This window comes from Notamacropus eugenii, chromosome 2 (assembly GCF_028372415.1).
Source record: "Notamacropus eugenii isolate mMacEug1 chromosome 2, mMacEug1.pri_v2, whole genome shotgun sequence".
NCBI lineage: Eukaryota > Metazoa > Chordata > Mammalia > Diprotodontia > Macropodidae > Notamacropus > Notamacropus eugenii.
The window spans coordinates 479,555,761-479,579,574 of NC_092873.1; the positions used below are offsets into that span (position 1 = coordinate 479,555,761).

Genomic DNA, 23,814 nt, shown 5'->3' on the forward strand with positions numbered 1-23,814 from the left:
TCTGCTTTAGAGGAGCTACCCAAGCTTGGAGACTCATCTGAGGGTGAATTCTTTGCTTAGGGACACCAATGACACACATATAGAAATCAACACAACTGTAGCCTATTATGATACATGCATAAGAGTTGAGGTCTGATGAAGCAGAGCTTACTTCTGGCAGGAGCAATCAAGGAAAGCTTCAGAGGAAGGCACTTGAAAAAGAACTTTAGAGGATTTAAGGGCAGAGAAAAGAGATAAAGTGTATTGCCTGTAGAGTCAGGCAAATGGAGTTCATATTCAGATACTGATAAGTAGACCAGTTTGGAAGGATTGTGGTTTATATGTATGAGAAGGTTGGAAAAGCAGACGAGAGCCCAACTATGAGGAATGCTGGATGCTAGGCAAGGTGGCATTTTCTAAACAGGCAATGAAGAGTCACTGAAGTTTGTTCTAGTAGAAGAGTAACATGATCAGGAACATGCATGAGAAAGAATATCCTGGCAGCTGAGAATGGGAGAGATTAGAGAGTTGAAACCAGTCTCAGGGAGATGCCTAGAGGCTGGTGGGACTGGATGACAGACTGTCTGCAGAGGCAGAACTGGTAGGACTAGGCACCTTATTAGACATGGGAAAAGGAGTGAAGCATGAAGAGAGATAGCCACCTTCCTAGAAACAAAAGCGTGAGGATGAAGCAAAAGTTTAAGACCTGGATATTGACAAGTCAAAGACCAGTGTGGTAAGATCATCAATGACCTGGTCCAACCGCCACCTGATGGAAATCTGTCTAACCCAAAAGCCAACTACAAGGCCAAAGGAAGAAGAGAGAGCTCATCAAAAGAAAACCCATCACATGTACACCACTTCCAAAGAGCTCTTACCCCCTTATTAGCCCTTCATCTTCAGCCTGTGAATCTAAAAGAAGGCAATTGCTCACAATTCAGGTCACCCACCTTCCATCAAATGATGCTGCCCTCCTTCTACTTGGGAGACAAGACTGAAGCCTTTACTCCAAGCCCCCCAGCCCCAAACCTCCAGTTTCTCAAGCCTCAGTATTATCACTATCTCCTTTCTTTCAGTTATAGGACAAGTGAGATCTCTAATACTCACTACGGCTAACTGCCACCCCTGTATTTCTATTGGTTTTTTCCCACAGTCTACTAACACTCAGATCCTCACAAGCCTAAAAATTCTCTCTTTAATTTTTCAAGTCTTACCTATTTATCATTCCATCTTTTTAAAATGTTTTGTAACTCTGGAAAAAGGTGTGTATCCTCACTGCTTCTCTCAACCCTCCTGCCATTGTGCTTTCACCACTATCATTCTCAGGTCACCAAAATGGCCTTTAATTAGCTAAGTCCAAAAGCCTTTTCTCTGAGTTCATCCATTTAACTTCTTTGCCCATCTTTGGACCCTGCTGACCACCTCATGCTACTCTACTAGATATTTATTTCTAACCTGGTTTCAGAACACCAGGGTCCTGGAATTCTTCTAATGACTCCTTCTGTCTCCTCTTGACCTCTTAATGTGAAGATGTTTCCTAAGGATCTGTTCTTGATCCTCTTCTCTTTTCTTGCTACCCTCCCTTCCCCTGCCCTTCTCCTTATCAATCTCCTTTGCTTCAACAGCTCTGTCTACCACCTTTTTGCAGATGACTCCTAATTATCTCTAGTGCTCGCCTCTAAGTTCTAGACTTTTGCGTTCAGCTGCCTTACTTGTTTATTCCACCAAGATCTCAAACTCAGTGGTTCATGGTTTTCCCTAAATCCATACCTTCTGATTTCACAATTTCTCCCTTATCAAGCTCTCATATTTGTAACCTTCGGGTTATCTTTGTTTCTCCCTTATCTCTTATCTCCATTTACCACATCCCATGAATTCTATCCTTGCAGTATCTCTTGTATGCACCCAGCTCTCTAGGACCAGCTGCCTTTTTTCCTCTGGGTTTACTGGCTACATTTTCTGCTCAAAGATCAAGCCTCAAACTCAATTCACTCTGGAGTTCATAGACTGGACAGCAAGTCCGGTACCACCTAAAACAGAGTGTATTTAAATACTAATTATTAATTAATTAACTAATTAAATAGTAATTGTTTCTCTTTCACCCAGGAACCCTGAGGGTCTTTTCCTCCCAGTTTGATTTTTTTTTTTTTTTGATTAAAGGGGTCATCCCTTGAGCAACGCCTTAAAAGAAGCCTATTCAATGAATGGGTGTATCTCTCTCAAAGTGAGAATGATAAAAACCTGAAAGGACCAGGGTCTCCCATTGCATCCTGCACCATCTCCAGTCCTCCTGATGAATATTTGGCCACCGGACCCAGATGGCTCAGGAGAAGAAGGTGAGGTTGGTGACCTTGCACAGCCCTCCCTCCTTCAACTCAAAGTCAACTGCAAGTCATGTCATCATCTTGATGTCATGGTCCCTTCAAGAATGAAGGACAAACAAAACAACAAGACCACTGCCATGATCTGCCTAGATTATTTCAAAATAGCCTGACAGATTTTTCTACCTAATTCACTTTGCCTTCTAATACTTTCTTCATTCCACTGTCAGAAAAACCTCTTCTGCTTCTAGTAATAACACTACTGCTTCCCACTTTGTAGAGTTTAAATCCTTTTGCTTGGAATTCAAGGCTCTACAACCTAGTGGAACCATCTTTCTTATCTTATCTCATTTTACTGCTCTTTATAGTCCAGTCAAACTAGATAACACTGACCAAAGCCTTGGTGACTCTCCTACCTCCACACCTTTGCTCAAATTGTCCTCTATATACTCCCTCTCCATCTAGTGTCTGATGCCTACCCATTCCTTAACAGTTCAACTCAATTCAAGGAAGCCTTCTTAACTGTCAGGGAATATCCTTCTCCCACAGATCTCACATTAACACTGGTTTAAAAAACCAAACCAAAGTACTTCTCTAATCTATACTAGTATCTCAATCCCTAGACTCTAAATCCTTCAAAGGCTGGGACAGCACCTTATCCAAAATGTGTAAATTCCCCAGAGCACACTGTGTGGTATACAACAATCACTTAAAAAGATGTTTCTTGTTGAATATATGAAAACCTACATCTAATTATCATATTGCAATACAACTTTTGTACACATTAGAATCTAGCTTCACAGTTAAGACCATAACTTGAATGTATTAACATTAATATCCTTTCTAGTATGGTTCTGCAGTAGTCATTCCAGGTTCTCATAGCACCTATGGTAACACAATGGGGACATGGGCAGATTATTTTTTCTTGTAAAGAAGCTATAAAACTCAATGATTTATTTCCTATCTTTTATCTGAAGCCATTGTCAAATAACAGAAAGGGAGTCAATGCAGGTCAAGGGAAGGAGATCTTGGGAGACAGGTAGGTTAAAATCCAGGGTCTGGTTTGCATATCAAGGTGTAAAGCTTTGCTCTATACCTCAGTATTAAAGATTAGAAAACGCATATGATTAAAGAGGTTTTCTCAAGTATTTAAAAGGCTGTTGCATGGAAGAAATTAGGCTTATTCTGCCTGTTAGTATAGAAGCTTCTTGAGAAAAGGGATTTTCATACAGTCTTTGTACCTGTATCTCCATCATCTAGCATAGTCACTGGGCATGCACAAAGTGCTTAATAAATACTCGATTTACTGAATCCAAAAAAGCAAACTAAAAGCAGCAGATAGCAACTGCAAAAAGGCAAATATAAAGAAACCCTCCCTAAAATTATAGCTGTTTCCAAAGTGGAATGAGTTGACCCTTGGCTGAAGGGTCTTGAGCAAAGGCTGGATTGGCCACTTGCTAGGTATGTGGTAGGGAGGTGACCCTTGGCTGAAGGGTCTTGAGCAAAGGCTGGATTGGCCACTTGCTAGGTATGTGGTAGGGAGGATTCTTATCCAGGTACATACTGTGTTCTGACATCTCAACTAACTCTGATTTGGTGATGAGAAAGAAGGCGAGAAGTCAGGCTCTGCACCTGTTTCCCTACCCCTCAACTTCCTAACATCATCTCTAGTTTATTCCCTTACACCTTTGCTGGCTACTCTGACAGTAAAACATAGAAAACCTCTGTTGAAAAATTCATATAGAACCAACGTTTGGGCTTATCTTAGAGACTCCAAGCTCTCAATCAAAAGTTTAATTGTCAATAAAAGGACCTAGGCCAAAGACAACCTTGGCAAATTGGTTAAACAAAATTAGTATTTTATTTTTAAAACGACTGCTGTTCACTACAAGTCTACCTAAATAGATAAGACAATGTTTCCAGTATCACCTAACTCAACTTTAATAAACAAACTCTATCTACTTTTTCTAGAAATAAAAAGAACTGAACATCTGAGCAAACTCAGCTAATATTGGAATGCCTGCTCAGAATCTATCAAGTCTAAGAGCACTGTCTAAAATTTGTTGATTCTATAAGTCCTAAATAGTTGTACTTCCTAAATGACCTACATCTTCTAAGAGCTGGAAGACTGGGTCCTAAAACATCCATTTCACACTCAAGTCTCCATCATGGTGTTTAACAGAGAAGGTCTTCCATGTCCAAGCTAATGACCAGAGTGCTTGGATGTCACAGTTTTCCTTCTGGGAAGGACCTGAAGCATTACTCCTTTGCTCCCTAAGGAATGCTCCAGCACAAAGGAAACTATCACTCCATTTTACAGCCAGTAACAGCCAAAGGCAAGGGGTATGCATTGGCTGGGACACAGCCAGGGAAGGGAGTGTTCCAAACTGGACTTATAAAAGTATTTAATGAAGATATCTTTATAATGGAATGTTTGCTCTCCATGGCACATAGCTACATGTCAAGCAGCATGTTTTAAGTAAAGACCTAAAACCCATTATAGGCAGTAAGACTGGAGATGGGGAGGGAAGCTGGGGCAATTTTTAAATGTAGATAAGTTTACTTTTCAGAACTCACAAAGAAAGGGTAAATCCATCACAAATGGCTTCTTTTTCCTGGCTCTGCTCGTTTCTGCTATTGCTGGGATAATTGAATGCAATAAGGTGTTGACACTTCCTTCTAAAATACTACATAAGATACATATGAACAGCTCTATCTGGTGGTTTCAACTAGTCAAGAAGCAGAAGACTGTACTGGCAATACCTTGTGTTGCTAGAGTAATCCCACATGGACACATCGAGGAGGCTTCGTACCCAGGTCTTCGACGGCTCCTTATGAAGTTTTTGTTGGTAGATTCCCACCACCAGGTCCTCTACGGTGAGGATTTCTAGCTCGTGCCTGATTTCTTTCATCAGGAAAAGCAAGAACAGAGTCATTTTTAGGTATTTCAAAAGTATACAAGAGAACAGAAACATAAAAGTGTGCTGATTAGAATTTTATTTTTCCTCACCCAATTTCTTTGCCATATGCTTCAGGCACCAGTTAACTCTGTACCTATCATCAGACTGAAGAAAAAAAAATTATTTTCTATCCTACCTGTCCCTATCCCCCAATTATGCTTTTTAAATACACACATTCTCCTCAAATTCAAAATGACTTTGAAGGGTTCTTGTCAACCCAACATTTATCTAGGCAGAAAAGGAGCTTATGTCACAAGTGGAGAGATTTAGCTTAGATGAAAGATGACATAAGAAACTTAAGTAAACCAAGGTACAAACATGAGGCAATAGCTGTAAGGACGGTATTTTATCTTTCTCTTCTGAGATTTGTGCAGTGGAAACATAGTTTTACTTGAAGACTGGGGTTTAGACCAGGTGTGGCGCTCTAGGTCCTAAGGTGCGTGCTTTGATTAAATCCAAACGTCACAGAACAAATCCTTTTACAGAGTGCCACATGAGGCCTCAAGGTCACAGGTTCCCCACCCCTGGTCTAGACTATAAAATTCCTTCTCAATTATGTTATTAAGTATGACAATATACTCAAGGACTCTACAAAGTTCCTAAATCATTATATTACAAAAGCAACAACTCTAAGGTAAAGATAAAGAAAACAGCTCTAAGACTTTCCCCAAAGACTGCAGAAATTTCAAAGAAAGGGCTTTATGCCTAGCTCAACTGAAAACAATTGAAACGAATACAATTTAACAAACACCAACAGTACACAGTCAAATTGTCTGACCCGTGCTAAGAGACCCGCTCCTAACAGTTACCTTGCAGTACACAGGTGGCCAGCTGCTTTGGTTTGGAGAAATAAATCGATATAGGTTTTGTAACACAGTTGCATAGTCATCTCCTGAGTGAAAGTTAGAAATAGGGATCTTGTGACTGGCATCACCTGGTAAGAAAAGATAGAAGAGATAAAGATGGAAGAAAAAGATGTCAAAATTATATGATAAAAGTATTACAGTACTAAAAGTGTCATCAGTAATGCTAGAGATGTTAATAATCATTAATGCTTTTTTTAAAGGGTCATATGGACAGAGGTAATTATAATTCAAAAAGTTCTCCAGAATCTAGCATGAAAACATACTCTCTGCCACGATCTCCGTTTGCAAATTTATAAAAACAGTCACTGCTAAAGATGGATACCTACCCACTTTCAATCTTGGAACAATTATGGTAGCCACCCCCATATGTGCTAAAGTTGGACTAATGACTTAAGCCCTCTGAGAAATCCTCACTCTCTCAGACAATATGTGGACTGTTCCAGCCTACTTGGAGCTTTCCTTTCTCTAAACTCCTACTGAACAGAATTATATTAAGGATCAGAGCTCAGGATTTAATTTTTCTTCATTTCATGTATGCCAGGATTCTCCCTCTAGACTGTACTATCCTTGGTAGCAGAAACCATACCGAACTTCTTTTGCTATTCCCAAACAATCTATACAGTAAGTATTTAATTTACTGATAAAGGATCTAAAGTGCTTCTAAATGAAAATCCCCACCCTTTGGTAAGATCCATAATTGTCTGACCTAATTTTTTCTAACAGTGGTACCAAGATTCACCATAGGAAGAACTTATCTTTCATGTCAACAACCTCAAAAGGTTTGAGATGTCCGTCCCTGCTTTTCTTTCATTACGGCTCAATCAGTCATCCACAAATGTAAATGCTTCTTTAACCTAACCATGTCCTCTTAGAGGCAAGAAGGGAATGTACTACCTATTTCACCAGCAGGTTCTCGCTCAAATCTGGCTCAAGCTTTGAGGTGCACACTCCCTAATTCTACTGCTACAGGAGTGGAGACCATTCTTCTCCTGGCATTCCTCTTTCCACAGTGCAGCCCTTCTATATCCCTGATTATTTTACCTACATTATCATAGTATTTAATTCTGTGCAACATACTAAATCATTTCACAACTTTAAAAAGTCAATACTCAGCAGAGAAGAATTTAAAATGCCATTTATTAGAAGCCTTTTCACAGTTTTTCGAAATTACTATCAAAATCAGAAATTGAAAGAACCAAAAGCAATTAAATATACTCCCATATTATTATCCTGTATTTTTACAGGGGTGGGGAATCTGTGGCCTCAAGGCCACACATGGCTCTCTAGGTTCTCAAATGTGGCCCCCTTCCACTGAATCCAAACTTAAGATAACAAATCCTTTTATTAAAGGGATTTTTTGTGTAAAACTTGGAGTCAAAGGGCTACACCCAAAGACCTAGAAGGCCATATGTGGTTCCCCATCCTTGCTTTAGAATGTCCAGCCCCAAGACAGCTTGTTTGTAAAATAACAGGATCTTCAAGGAGAACTTACTCAAGATTTCTTTAAAGTTTAAGTCATAGGAAACCCTCTTGACACCAAAGATGGGGTGAGAAGAAAATGAGGGAGACCTAATATTTAATCTTCTTTTCTTTAGTGTCCTGTAGAACAAAGGTGTCAAACTGGAGGTCCCCTCAGCAAAACTTCTTAGGGTAAAATGTAGTATTTGTTTAAAAGATAAATAAAAGTACAACATAATGTTAATCTGTGGTTTTCTACTTCACTAAGCGGCCAATATGGTTCCAGCTTCTATTTGAGTCTGACACCACTGCTTTAGAGAACTAAAGTCATTAATTTGCAACATACATGCTTTACTTAAAACTGTTTTCCTCATTAAGTGTTTGAGACAGCAAAGATTTGTCTCAACCAGGGGTTAAAGTACTTCTTGAGTTTAGTTTGAAATGTTCTTTAATTAGCTACAGCTACAAGGTACTAAACTTTAAACATCTTAGTTTTTTCCCCCCTGAACTCTCAGAAACTAAGTAAAATTAAAGTAATTCAATTAAACACAACTCAGGACATGTTATATCCAAGGCACTAGGTTAGGGATTAAAATAAAATCAGAAGAACAAAAAGTCCCTGCCCTCAAGGAATTTACATCCTAGAGGAGTATAGCACATACAGAGACCAATAAATGCAATGTAACTGAGTTGGAGAGTACACTAACAACTGAGATCAGTTTTTTGGAAGTGGTCACATCTGAACTAAACCTCAGAAGAAGTTGGGGAGGAAATAAAGAGGAAAGAGTTCATTCTAGTTGAGAGATGACGCCTGGTAAAAATTCAGAGGCAATGGATGGCAGGACAAGTTAGGGAACAGAAAACAATTCAGTTGGGAATCCATATGCAAAGAAGAGCAATGTGAGATAAGGCTAGAAAGGCAGACTGGAGCTTGACTGTGAAGGGCCTTAAATGCCAAATGAAGGACTTTGTGGTTTATTCTAGCAAAAGGAAGCCACTGAAGGTTTTGTGCAGAGCATTTAAACTCTGTGCAACTAGGTGGCACAGTGGATAGAGTGCTGAGCCTGGAGTCAAGAAGACCGGAATTCAAATCCAACCTCACACCATGACTGTGCGATCCTGGGCAAGTCATTTAAGCCTGTTTGCCTCAGTTTCCTCATCTGTAAAATGAGCTGGAGAAGGAAAAGGAAAACCACCCCAGTATCTTTGCCAAGAAAATCTCAAATGGGTCATGAAGAGTCTGACATGACTGAACAACAAAAATTTAAATGGCTGGTCCCAGCTAGATAACTGGTTGATAAGCCTGCATAGCTTTTAAAAGTCTTTGCACGTGAAAGACTTTACATTTATGCTGCTAAATTTCATCTTACTAGGCTTGGCCTGATAGTCTAGCCTGCTGAAATCTCTTTTAGATCCTCCTCTGCTATTCAATGGATTGGTTACTCGCTATCTACCACTTTGCTGAGTCATCTACATGGTTTTATCCTCATGACATAAAAGCACTGATGATCAGCTCACAGACCCCTGGGGCACTCTACTTAAGACCACCTACCAAGGAGACACTGAACCACTAAAACTCTTGCAGATGGGGAGCAGGGGGTTGGGTCATTTAACAAAGAATTGCATGAAGACATTTGGCAAATGCTTTTCTAAAATCTAGGTAAATTAAGCCTGTATCATTTGATCTACCAGTATATCATCCTTGGCTAAGTAAAGAAAAAAAGGTTAGTCTAGAATGGCTTTTTCCTTGAGAGCCACAAAGGTTTTTTGTCCTGATGCTTAGCTTTCTAGAGGCTCACTAACCATCCCTTAAATAATATTAAAATTCTAGACTCCTAGTTTAAAGACTGATCACTTCCTCTTTAAGAAAAGTGGGATGTTTGCCCTTGTACAGCCTCTCCTTCTCCATCTGTGAGTGGCCCAACAATCCCATCCACAGAATTCAGTACTCTAGGGCATGGGTGAGGAACCTGTGGCCTTAAGGTCTAGGTCCTCTAGGTCCTTGAGTGCCTTTCCACTATATCCAAATTTTAAAAGAAATCCTTTTAATACGTTGTCTTTTATATTTACATTTTATTTTTTAAAATGTGAGTATCTAAAATACTAAAGAATAAAATAAATTTTAACAAAATAATCCTCAGATTGACTGACACAATTAGAACATTAGTAAGGTTATAAGGGCTAAACTGATGGCTGTTGCGCTCATTATTTAGTTCTTTTTCCACCTGACTGGCGCCACTACCACATGAGGGCTGGTTGGTGAGGGTTTATGGTGGTTGACTATGCCAGTCTGTTATCAGCTTTTGCCAACAGCGCACTATGTTTCTGTTTGAAGTGGAATTTGTGAATCACTGCACAGCTCAACAGTATTTTGTAATTGTCTGTTTAACAGCCCATCAAATCAAAGAAGACCAAGAGAACACTGAAGGAAGAAAATGGATTTTTTTAATGAGGATTGGGAATTGCAATATCATCTTGTTACTGCTAAAGATAGGGTGATTTGATTGCTTTGTGATACTGTAATATCAACATTAAAGAAATTCAATGCTCATCAGCATTATAACACTCATAAGGCCCACAAATATTTTAAATTGGAGGGAGAGGTGTGAAAGATTGCATTGGAGAAATTAAAATATGAAAAGCAAAAGCAAAGATAATTCTTTCAAGCATTAATAAGACCAGGAAATAATGCCACTGAAGCAACCTGTAAAGTATCTTATATACTTAAGAAAAAAAAAGGGAAGTCGTTTAGTGATGTAGCAATTGTGAAAGAATGCACAGCACAAGTTGCAGGATGCTTAGATCCCGTTAAAATATTTCAAAGTACAAACAGCTACCTCTTTCAAGGAGAACCACTGGCAGCATGAATTAGTCTTCAACTTAACAGAACTTCATGCAATACTTCAAAATGAAAATATGCTATTCAATCACTTTAGATGAATCAACTTTTACTACTGACTTGGCACAGGTTTTATACTTCACGTGGGCCATAACAGATTTTCTTTACTATGAAGAGTCACAAACAGAACATGGGGAATAAGCATCTTCAGCACCTTTCAAGATAAATGTTATGCGGGTGGAGCCAAGGTGGTGGAGTAACAGCATGGACTGGCTAGCGTTCTCCCCCCAAAACCAGCCAAATACCTGTAAAAAATGACTAAACAAATTCCAGAGCTGTAGAACCCAAAGAATGATGGAATGAAGCAAATCTCTAGCCCAAGACAGCATGGAAAGTCACTGGGATGGGTCCATTGCTCCGTGCTGGGATCAGAGTACAGTCCAGCGTGGTCCACGCTGGCACAGACATGACCTGCACAGACCCCAGGGGAACTGAATCTCTAGCACCTGTGGCAGTTTCCAGACTTCATGACCCCAAAATGCCAAGGACAAATTGGAAGGTCAATGGAAAAAACCTGTCAGACCTGTGTGAGAGAGTAGGATGGTCAGGCCCTAGCTCCAGGATGTCAGAGTGGGTAGAGGAGCCCACGGAGGAGGAGCCCAGGGCAGCAGCAGCAACTGTTTCTGGAGCTCTAGGCCCACAGATTATAGGGGGATCAAGTACGTTACAGTACACCCCCCACTCCCATTGGAAGCAGAGAACTACCTTCACAAAGAGCTCAAAAGTCAAATAAACAGCTGGGAAAAATGAGCAAAAACCGGACAAAGAATCAGACTACAGAAACTTACTTTGGTGGCAAGGAAGACCAAAACATACAAACAGAGGACAACAAAATCAAAGCCTCCTACAAAAACATGAATTTGTCTCAGGCCACGAAAGAGCTCAAAAACTATTTGAAAATCAAGTAAGAGAAGTAGAGCAAAAACTGGGAAAAGAAATGAGAGTGATGTGAGAAAATCATGAAAAACAAGTCTGCTGCTTACTAAAGGAGACAGAAAAATGCTTAAGAAAATAACACTTTAAAAAACAGACTAACCCAAATGGCAAAAGAGATCCAAAAATCCAACGAGGAGAAGCAGAACTGGCCCAATGAAAAGGAGATCCAAAAGTTGACTGAAGAAAATAATTCCATAAAGACTAGAATGGAGCAGATGGAAGCTAATGACTTTATGAAAAATCAAGAAATTATAAAACAAAGCCAAAAGAAAGAAAAAAAATGTGAAATATCTCATTGGAAAAACAACTGACCTGGAAAACAGATCCAGGAAAGACAATTTAAAAATTATGGGACTATCTGAAAACCTTGATCAAAAAAAGAGCCTAGACATCAAGAAAAACTGCCCTGATATTGTAGAACCAGAGGGTAAAACAGATATTGAAAGAATCCACCAACTGCCTCCTGAAAGAGATCCCAAAAGGAAAACTCCTAGGAATATTGTAGCCAAATTTCAGTTGCCAGGTCAAGGAGAAAATACTGCAAGCAGACAGAAAGAAACAATTTGAGTATTGTGGAAATATAATCAGGATAACACAAGATCTAACAGCTTCTACATTAAGGGATCAAAGGGCTTGGAATTCCAGAGATCAAAGAAGGTAGGGTTGAAACCAAGAATCACCTACCCAGAAAAACTGAATATGATACTTCAGGGTAAAAATGGCCATTCAATGAAATAGAGGCCTTTTAAACATTCCTGTTGAAATGACCAGAGCTTAAAAGAAAATCTGACTTTCAAACTCAAGAATCAAGAGAAGCATGAAAAGGTAAACAGGAAAGAGAAATCATAAGGGACTTACTAAAGTTGAACTGTTTACATTTCTACATGGAAAGATAATATTTGTAACTTTTCAGACTTTTTCAGTACTAGGGTAGTTGGAGAGATTATATACATATAAACAGAGGGCACGAAGTGAATTGAATAGGTAGGGATGATATCTAAAAAAATAAAATTAAGGGGTGAGAGGGAAATATATTGGGAGGAGAAAGAGAAATAGAATGGGGCAAATTATTTCACTTAAAAGAGGCAAGAAAAAGTTTTTTCAATGGAGGGAAGAAGAGAGGTGAGAGAGAAGGAGTGAACCTCACTCTCAACACATTTGGCTTAAGAAGGGAATAATATGCATACTAAATTTGGTATGAAAAACTATTTTATGAGGGGGGAAGAGGATACCTGGGGAGTGGGAGGATGATGGAAGGGAGGGCAAATGGGGGTAATTAGAAATAAACACTTTTGAGGAGGGATAGTGTCAAAAAAGATAATAGAATAAATGGGGGGCAGGATAGAATGAAGGAAAATATAGTTAGTCTTTCACAACATGACTGTTATATAGAAGTGTTCTGCATAACTACATATGTATAACCTATATCGAATTGCTTGCCTTCTTGGTGGGGATAGGTGGGGAGGGAGGAAGGGAGAGTAGTTGGAACTCAAAATTTTAAAAACAAATGTTAAAAATTGTTTCTACATGCAACTGGGAAATAAGATCTATACAGGCAATGGTGTATAGCAATCTATCTTGCCCTACAAGAGGGGAAGGGGAATAAGAGAAAGGAAGGCAGTTGGGGAAAGGGGTAATCAGAATGCATGATGTCTTGGGGTAGGTGAAGGGGAGATATGGGGAGAAAATTTTGAATTAAAAATCTCATGGAAGTGTCTATTGACAAATAAAAATAAACAAAAAAATTAATTAATTAAAAAGAAATAAGATTGACCCATCAAAAAAAAAAAAAGATAAATGTCATGAAGTTAGACGGAATTTGGTAAATTTAGTGAGCATATGACAGGAAAATATGAAGGGTTTATTGCACAGATAAAAAAAAGTATTCAGATGCCCTCATTTCATTTCATTGTAAATCTCTGTGCTAAAGTTACTATTTTAAATTATACTTTGTAATGTTAACTATATCTCTGCAAATGCAACATGACATCATCAGTTTTGTAATATGCTAAAGCTGAATGATGAGGATTTACCATATCATTCTAACGTGCATTGGTTATCACAGGGACAGGTGTTAGTCAAAATAATATCTCTGTGAGAACAGATAGTTAAATTTTATAAAGAACAGAATCAGCAATATGAATTACTGAAAGAAGATTTCTATAGGAACGTTGCATTTCTGTGTGATATATCAAATCAAAACAATTTGAATATTTCTTTGCGAGGTAAAACTAAGTGAGATAATGGAAAAATATCCAAGCATTAAAAAAAAGCTATCCTTTTTTCAAACCACTTTTTCAAAAGTGGATGAGCTTCTTCTCCAGTTAGCAAAGGTCACTGATGAGCAGGATGATGATTGAAAATCATTTGGAGAATATGCAGCAGTTATAGACTTATTAATTGGAGAATACAATGAAAGGTTCACTCACTCTGAGAATCATGACATCACACTCAACCTCACATAGTTGATATCACACCAAGGAACCTAAAGAACTACAGATGTAACTGATTGAACTCACAGTAGATGACATTTTAAAGTCACTGTTTGACGCTAAGAAAGATCCAATTCATGATGTAGACTGATATTATAAGCAAATTAGGGGAGCAAGGAATAAATAGTCTGTCAGATTTATGGAGAATGGAGGAATTTGTGACCAAATAAGAAATAGAGAACATTATGAAATTATGAAATGCAAAATGCAATAACTTTGGTTACATTAAATTGAAACATTTTTGTGCAAACAAGGCAATGCAACCAAGATCTGGTGGGGAGCAGAAAACTGGAAAAGAATTTTTACAACTAGTGTGTGTGATAAAAGGTCTCATTTCTAAAACATATAGAGAACTGAATCAAATTTACAAGAATACAAGTCATCCCCTAATTGGTAAATGGTCAAAGGATGTGAACAGGAAGCTTTCAGAGGAAGATATTAAAGCTATCTATAGTCATATGAAAAAAATACTCTAAATCACTATTGATTGGAGAGATGCATATCAAAACAACTCTGAGGTACCACATCACACTTATCAGATTGGCTAACATGACAAAACAGGAAAATGATAAATGCTAGAGAGATATGGGAGAGCTGGAACACTAATTCATTGTTGGTGGAGCTGTGAGCTCATCCAACCATTCTGGAGAGCAATTTGGACCTATGCCCAAAGGGCTTTAAAAATGTGCATACCCTTTGACCCAGCATTACCACTTCTAAGGCTGAATCCCAAAGAGATCATAAAAATGCGAAAAGGACTCACAGTACAAAAATATTCATAGCAGCTCTTTTTGTGGTGGTCAAGAACTGGAAACTGAGGGCAATGCCCATCACTTGGGGAATGGATGAACATGTTGTGGTATGTGAATGCAATGGAATACTATTGTGCTGTAAAAAATGACAAACAGGCAGACTTCAGAAAAATCTGGACTTACATGAACTGATGTTGAATGGAGTGAGCAGTGCCAGGAGAATATTACATACAAGTAATAGTCACAGTGTGCAAGGGCTGTTTTTGGATAGACTTAGCCCTTCACAGCAATGGAAGGACCTAAAACATCTCTAAAGGACTCATGATGCAAAATGCCATCCACCTTAAGAGAAAGAACTATGGAGTCAGAAAGCAGAATGTAGCAGTCTGTTTTCTCCTTTATTATATTGTTTTTTTCATCGTTTTTCCCATTCGTTTTAATTCTTCTATGCAACATGACTAATGTGAAAATGTGTTTAATAGGAACATATGTGTAGAACCCACATAAGACTGCATGCCCACTTGGGGAGTGAGAGAAAATTTGGAAATTATGAAAGTGATTGCTGAAAACTGAAAACGAATAAATAAATAAATTTGGGGAAAAAAAGAAAGATCCAATAGAAATATGGAAAAATGCAGTAGAATACCCACGCTTTCAGCAACATGCCCCCAAAATGCTTTCTTGCTTTTTAAATACTTATTGCTACAAATTTACATTCTCCTATCTGATCCAAATCAAGATGCCCTTCAGGTTACAAATGACTGATACTCGTCTAGAGGATCAACTGAAATTGTGGACCTCCATGCTGCAAGCATATATTCAAATGCTTTCGAACAAAAAGCAGACAGAACAAAGACATTAAAAAATTAGTTAACTTCAAAATTAACAAAGGGTTTTCATATTTTGAAATTAAGTACACAGCAGTTAGATTTTTAGAAAATAATATACATTTTAAAGTATATCTAACTGAAGTTTCTTGAATGCACCCTTGTTTTGATCATAGCTACTTATTAATCCAGCCTTCCAACATGAAAACCTTCATCACCCCTGCCCTAGAATGTACTTCATCTGGGGTTAGGTACTTAAGGTTCAAGGATGACTACTGTTATGTTTAGTCTCCCCTTTATTTTTTTAACTCACTTTTCTCAATTAATTTTTGTTCTATCCTCCATAGTCTAATGATTAATCTACCTGACAGGAAAAACAAAAAGCAAATTAAGAGCTGAATCCTCCTGCTCTTGTCCATTAGGAGGCTCCCATTCACTCTGGGCAGTTCTAGTCTAGTCCTTTTTCTGATCCTTTTCTTTGAGCACAGAAGAACAAAAACCTCCTTCACTGTGCCCAGGTTTCCCTGCCAACCAAAGTTCATTCTGAGCATTAACATCTCTTCTGTTCTTATAGGACCATGCCATGCTTTTTTACATTCATCATCATTTACTTGTTCTCTTTGTCTGCACAAGTTTTCTAAAAATATAAATTGGTTAGCAAGATTCTGGTGCATCCACAATTGTGTCTTTAGACAGCTCACAATCCCCTCAGTGTTTCCCGGATCTCATTCTTAAAAGACTCCCAGACCCCCTGGACTACCTTTTCCCATGTGATTTCTGAACCCTCTGGGATGTTCTCCAAAAACTTACAGATGCTTATCAAACTATGCCCAGTTTTACTCTCTTCTAACATAAACTATATGATGGAATGGCCACCTCTCCCCCAAATTTCTCATTATTTCTACTCAAATCAATGAGTTCTTCTCCTCATGCCTCTTTACTGGCTGTTTCCCAAGTCTTGAAGGCCTTGTCTTCTCACCTCCAACTCTTGCCTTTCCTAGATAGGAGCCCTTTTCCAAGCAACTCCCACTTTCCCTCTACTGTCATTGCTAAGGCCTTCCCTCCAAGATTCCCCACCACCTATTTAGCTTGTATAAATCTATTTATGTTGTTTCTCCTCTATAAACTAAGGGCTCTGTGGGGACAGGAAATGCTTTTTCATTCTTTGTATTTGGCACAATAGCTGGCATAGAGTAAACAACATTTTAAGTAAGTGATATTGATTTTTTCAAAAAATATGTTGCTCCCCAATTGATAAATGGCTAAAGGATATGAACAGGTAGTTTTCAGAGGAAGAAATTCAAGATATCTATAGTCATATGGAAAAATGCTCTAAGTCACTATTGATTAGAGAGATGCATATCAAAACAACTCTGAGGTACCACATCACACCTATCAGACTGGCAAACATGACAGAACAGGAAGATGATAGGAGAAGATGTGGGAGAGCTGGAACACTAATTCATTGTTGGTGGAGCTGTGAGCTCATCCAACCATTCTGGAGAGCAATTTGGAACTATGCCCAAAGGGCTACAAAAATATGCATACCCTTTGACCCAGCAATATCGCTTCCAGGACTTGTATCCCCAAGAGATCATCAAAATGGGAAAGAGTCTCACATGTATAAACATATTTATAGCAGCACTATTTGTGGTGGCCAAAAACTGGAAATCAAAGGGATACTCATCAATTGGGGAATGGCTAAATAAATTATAGTATATGCATGTAATGGAATACTATTGTGCTATAAGAAGTGATGAGCAGGAAGACTTCAGAGAGGCCTGGGAAGACTTATATGATCTGATGCTGAGTGAAAGGAGCAGAACCAGGAGAACTTTGTGCACAGCAATGACCACAGTGCGCCAGAGCTTTTTCTGGTAGACCTGAACTTCATTGCAATGCAAGGACTTAAAAAAATCCCCAATGGTCTTTTAAGGCAAAATGCCTTCCACACCCAGAGGAAGAACTATGGAATTCAATCACAGAATGCAGCAGATCATTTTTTTTTCCATGTATTACATTTTGGTTTGTTATATGATTTCTCCCATTCATTTTATTTCTTCTACATAGCATGACTACAGTGAAAATGTATTTAACAGGAATGTATGTGTAGAACCTATAAAAAAAATTGTATGCCATTGCAGGGAGGGAGTGGGGAGGAAGGGAGAAAAAAATCTAAGTTATATGGTTATGATTGTAGAACACTGAAAATAAATAAAAATAAAAAAATTTTGTTCAGCTTCTGACAATCTGGGAAAAATTCAGGTGATCAGAATTAAATCACTTGTTTCACCTTTGGAAAAACGAAAATAAAACAAACCAGTAAAGTCTTAGCTGCTCCATTTTTCTGGCAGAGGGAGAGACAGTGCACACATGTGCTCCAGCAGCTAGCCAGGCAATTAAAGCCCTCCCTTCCTATTGCACAGCCAAACTCATGAAGAGTTTACTCAATGCCTTCTCAATTTCCTCTTCTGTGCAGGTGGTTTGTTATCCACTGTAATGATATCATTGCTTTTATCTCAATTAATCTTCAACATTTCCAAGATTCCTGTTTCTGGATTTCCTCACATGAGTATACTATACAACTAGTTCCCTTTGCTTACTCTGTTTCTTCTGAATTTAGTGCCTCCTTCCTCCCAGAGCCATACTGTAGTTCTCAGTTCTTCCCACCACATGACATTAATGGGGCACAAATCTACCTCCTCAGTGTAAGGATCCTTAGTTCATGTTCATTTTGTTGTTACAGACACATACAAATGCCCAAAATATGTGTAAAGTTGAGCCCATGAATTTCATTTTAAATTTCTTTCTTGGATTTTATCTCTCATTTCTGGTCATTTTTGCTGTCACTCTTCCTAATTACAGTTACTGTCCAAGGTTTGAACTCTGTAGACACCTACACATAAACAGTTTTCCCCTTACCTTTCTCAGTTAAGTCAAATCACCATTTCTTAGAGCACAATCAGCTACTTCTGTTTCACAACCTCTAGCCCTGATTATGGCAAGAATCTCCTATCCAGTTACAATGACTGACAATAGAAATTCAAGCAAAAATATGTGAGGTGATAAAGTTATTTGACCAAAGTAATAGAGGAGAAAAATCTGCATTGGGAAAAGATGAAAGGGAGTCTAAGTTATAATTTTTAAACTTATTAAGAAATGAAAGACAAGCTCAAAGTGACTGACAGAAATTAAGGAAAAACCAACTAGCCAAATATTCCCTGCACAAGGTCAGGTTGGAAAAAGAGAAATATAAATTATTACTACTATTCAAATTCACTTATAGATTTAATGCAGGACTGAAATTATAATGGACTACTTCATATTATTAGATGAAGCTATATTTACTAACATTCAAATAAATGGAAGGAAGTGGAAAGAGAGGAGAATACTGACAGAATTATAAAAAGAACTGATGAAGGGACTGTATCAATCAGTAGTTAAGATTTTTTATCAGATAAAAATGAACAGAATAATGAAAAAAGGCAACCCTGAAAATGGATATTATATTTCTATTAAATACTAGTTTACTGACACAATAGGAGCCATGCCATAAGCTACCTTTTCTACCCTGTTCTATGGCTCATAATTCCTCTTTACCAGCCTCTCCCCTCTTTCCCTTACTCAAGGAAGAGGTAATCAGAAACTTGTAGCTATATTCCCTATTATCTATCATCTGGAATGCTAACAACCAAATCCCATTCACCTGAATCTAGGGAGGGGAGACTTGGGCTGAGGGGGTACAAAATTGCTTAACTGACTGCATGAAAACTACCTGGACGTTTCAGTTGACCTCAAGTCCAATGGGCCAAATGTTATATAGTAGGCATATTATATGAAAAATGATTGAAACAAATCAATTTTTAACCTATTAAAAAAATAAAGAACTATGGAATTGTATCATAGAATAAAGCAGACTACTTTCTTTTGTATTATGTTTTTTTTTACGGTTTTTCTCATTCATTTAATTCTCCTATGCAACATTTTTAAGGTAAAAATGTATTTAACAGGAATGTATATGCAGAACCTATATAAGATTGTACATTGTTTTCAGAAAAGGAATGGGGAGGGAGGGGGGAAAAGGAAGAGGGAAAGGAAAAAAAATCTAAGATATATGAAGTGATTGTAGAACATTGAAAACAAAAAAAAAACCATAGTATATGAGGTCTTGTAACAATTACTTTGCCCATTTCTAAGCTAATTTACAAGTGGAACCTGTATTCCAGATAAACGCGAATGCTAGATACATAGGGCATTATTATGCACAAGCCTGCCAATTTAAAAATCCATCAATAGAAAATCCCATATTTTCATATGGACTGCTTTATAATTAAATAACTAAGTCAAATTAGTTGGTTAGAAAGACCAAAATTTTGGTAACTTAGCCAATATTTGGATCTAATTAATGCTAAGTAAGACCATCAATTAGTTCCATAAGCTATTTAGATTTCAAGATACTCTATTTTAAAAAGATACTCTATCTTTAAAAGCAAAGAGAATAAATTGAACATTTTCATACTCAAGAATATAATTTAAGTGTGTTATAACAGCTTTCATTTCATTTCATTATCCAATTAACAATTTAAACTTCAGGAGAATTCAAGTAAAAAATATATTAAGTGTATCTTTAGATAGACTTATAAGCTGTTTTACTAAGTTAAACTGGCATATTTCAAATACAACAGATTGACTCTCTTTACCTAGAGTCTATCTGTGCTAAAAAATTCCTTGCTTAACTCAGAGACAATAGAACATGACAAGTACAAACTATATTAATGTTACAGTTTGGAAACAGCACTTTAGAGTTGACCTTTAAACAGGAAATGTGGGTGCATTTATACCTATCCACTACTAGGTGCCATCTATGAGAACTATGAAGTATGTGATTTTCTGTTTAAGGATATAAATGTATAGTATAAATAATATAAATTATTTATTTAGCTGGGAAACAAAATATAAAGCCTGCATAAAAGCAAATAAAATCAATTTAGGACAGGATAGAAAGCTATAACAACAGACAACTTTACAGGCATTGTTTGAATGTATTATATAGGGATTCCCATAAAAGTATGCAGACTTCAGGAAGCTAACTCATGTGAATTTTAAATCTGCAGAGAGGTCAGCTGGGTGGGACTGCAGCAGGTGGCAGGTCTATATATAAATTGTTAAAATACAATAGTAGAGTCACAGGAGTCTGTATCAAATTTTATTTTTGTAACCTATTAACATGGTAAATTTACTTATTTCAATTTGTGATAACCAATAAAACAGTTCTCAGAGGTGAGCCAGATACTAAATTAACAGCGTTGTCCATTCAATATATTCTATAAATAGTTGACAATTTAACAGCACACCCTCAAAATGCCAAATATGGTCTCCAAAATATTAGAAACTGCCCCTCCTGAATAAGATATTTAATGATAATGTAGTTATAGATTTTAGCTTTTCAAAAACAGAATTTAAGTTTCTCCTCTTTCAAGACAATTTTAAATTCAGCATAAAATCTGGTTAATCTGAAAATAGACTACAAAAGAAACAAAGGAGTTAAATGTAACTGTTTTTTTTTTTTTAAATAAAACAGCAGGGTAAGGAACTAAATTCTACCAGCATTCTTTTTCTCAAACAAAAAAAATCCATCCAAGTCTGATAAACCACGTAATTACCTATGTTACCAGGCACTACTTTTACCCTTCATTTTACTCTTTAAATAATTACATAGTAATTTCAATTCCAACAACTTTTTCTCCATTCCCGGCAAAGATTCTTTAAAGGTTCTATGCTTTTTAAACTATAAATGTGGATTAATACCAGCATCTTCCTGCACTTAAGCAATAGTCTTCCTTTTTTCTTCCTTTCCACAGAAAGCCCTGCTCACTGCCCTGGGTCTGAAAGCTTAAGACTCCTTTGACATCTCACTTAAAAGCTTGGCCACAAAGATAACAGTTGGTCCTATTAGGACTAAAAGATGACTACAGAGATGATGCAGTCCTCCATTAATCACAGCATATTTTACTTCAACATTCCCCCAAAGCAGACAAGGTTGTCTATACGCTACAACCCTACAATAAAACCCAGTTCTCCTTCAACTTGCAGTTCCAGCATAGTTCCCAATGATGAAAAACCAGATTCATTCCAATTCAAGTCCTCAGGATCTAACATTCTGCATCAGAAGAATTTCAACAGTCAGTTCCCACATTCCTTCTCAGTCCCTTATACTTACTTGCAGCCTGACAATGAAACCGGAAGCCTCGTGGCACCTCACCTACAATAAACCAAAGAAATAAAGTAATCAATTAACAGAAATGGACACACTGTAGGGATGCTGCAACTAAATTATGTGATATTAAAACTAGGTAATCTTCACTATTATGTCTATTAAAAACTCTTCTTTCATAGTCTAATAAGATTCAGTTATATAGGTTATAAAAACTTTTTACTTCAGCATGTAGTCTAGTGTTATTTTTTTTATATTTTTAAGAAAACAGTCACAGGGAAACCTTGAGAGGGAAAAGAGGATAGGCCACCAAGCAAGTGTTACCTATTTGTGCTTAACTAACATGCCCAATTAAGCCTGAGAACAGTCCTCAAGTCCTCCATATTTCAAGTCAAAGCTGACCCCCAACTATCCCCATCCTTCTAACGTACTCACCACCTCCTTTGGACTCTAATTCCTCTACCCACCTACCTGCCTGCTTGTTTCTCTTTGCTGAATCATCATCTTCCTCCCACACATTATACGGGGCTTTCCTCTACGGCTCTGTCCCAGGCCTTCTACTCTTCACTCCAGATACCATTCTTACTCTTCCTTCCTGAATTTTAATCCTCTCTTACTGCCTGCTAAACTTCTCTACCTAAGCGTCCCAGACATGTTAAACTCTCTCTCTTAAGCTTGCTCTACCATGCCGATTTCTGTTCGGGTGACTGGACCAAGATGGCTCCAGAGGAGAGAGTAAGATTGAGGACTGCACAGCCCTGCCTCACGTCAATCCAATTCACTTGCAAATCAAGACATTACCTTCCTGATGTCACTGGTTCCTTCTGAGAATGAAGGACAAACCACAACAATCAGGGCACCTCTTTACCCTTGGTCATCCCATAGCCAGATCGGTTGTAAGTTCTGATGATGCCCCCTCTCACAGTATCTCTTCCATGAGACCCTTCTTTGTACCTCCAGAACCTTCCTTCCCCAAGGTCAGGCCTTGATCACTTACACTAACCTCTTCTTCCAAGTTAACATTCCTAAAGCAGTAGTCTGGCCATATCACTCATATACTCAAAAGACTCCTATGACTTCTGATTGTCTTTAGATAAAGAAAAAACTCCTAGACAGATTCTTAAGAAAACATTAGTCTCCTCCATAATGTCCATTCTAAGAAAACTGGACAACTTCTTGTTCTCTCTCTGTAATGGTCAATTTTCCACTTCTACTCCCTCACAATTTTTCCCTCTGCCTACAATAGTCACCTCCTGACCTCTGCCTTTTGAGATCCCTATGGTTCTTCAAGAACTGCTCAAGATCCCCCCCACTTCTTATGGCTTTTTACCAGCACCCCAAATTACACATTTACTTATGCTTGTATTCTACTTCCCCCTGCCATACGCTGTAAGCTCCGAGGGCAGGGACTTTTTTGGGAGAATCACCCTACGACTACACAGTGCTTTCTGAAACTGAAGGATAGCCTTATGCATTTTTGGTGACTCTCTTAACCAGAGATCACACAGAATCTTAAGAGGTGAAAGCACCACAGATGCCATGTCATCTGACCAATATCAGAACTCCAAACCTCTCTAAGACATCCCAACAAGTGGCTGCCTAGCCTCTGCCTGCAGACCTCTAGCGAATAAAGCACCTGCTATGTCCCAAGACAGTTCATTTTACACAGCCCTAAAATTTCTTTCCTCACATCAAGCTCGCTATGCTCACTCTATCCTCTACTCTTCAGGGCTTAAAAGGACAAGTCATCTTTCTTTCACATTCTGGCCCCTCTGAAGCCCTGAAGAGAGCTGCCTGTATACATGTACATTTCTGTCCCATATTTTTCTCCTTTGGCTTTACTTATGTCTCTCTAATCCTCCCTAAAGCCCCATACCCATTAGGGGTTTCTCTCCATTCTGCCTCATTCATCTCTCTCTCACTACATCTACTACATATTCAGTTAAGCAGCTGGTAGCAGCATCAAGAAAAGAAAGGCTTGAGAGCATAGAAAAGCCCCAATGTAAGGCTCCAAGGAAGACATGGGCATCACAGCAACATTCCATGGCACCTGTTGCTTCCTCTGGCTTCATTAATGTCCACTGCACAGCCCAAATCTGAAGCTAAGAAG

At 38.1% G+C, this 23,814-nt stretch overlaps 1 protein-coding gene across 1 annotated transcript in view; it reads right to left on the reverse strand.

The window, feature by feature from the left end:
• MAEL (maelstrom spermatogenic transposon silencer) overlaps positions 1-23,814 on the reverse strand; it is a 38,545-nt gene that overhangs the window by 8,907 nt on the left and 5,824 nt on the right. The window contains exons 5-8 of the mRNA XM_072648752.1: positions 21,711-21,752; positions 6,070-6,194; positions 5,311-5,365; positions 5,064-5,205 (exon numbers count right to left, since the gene is read on the reverse strand). Of these exons, the coding sequence (XP_072504853.1) occupies positions 5,064-5,205; positions 5,311-5,365; positions 6,070-6,194; positions 21,711-21,752 (364 nt within the window). The remainder of the gene's footprint in view (positions 1-5,063; positions 5,206-5,310; positions 5,366-6,069; positions 6,195-21,710; positions 21,753-23,814) is intronic.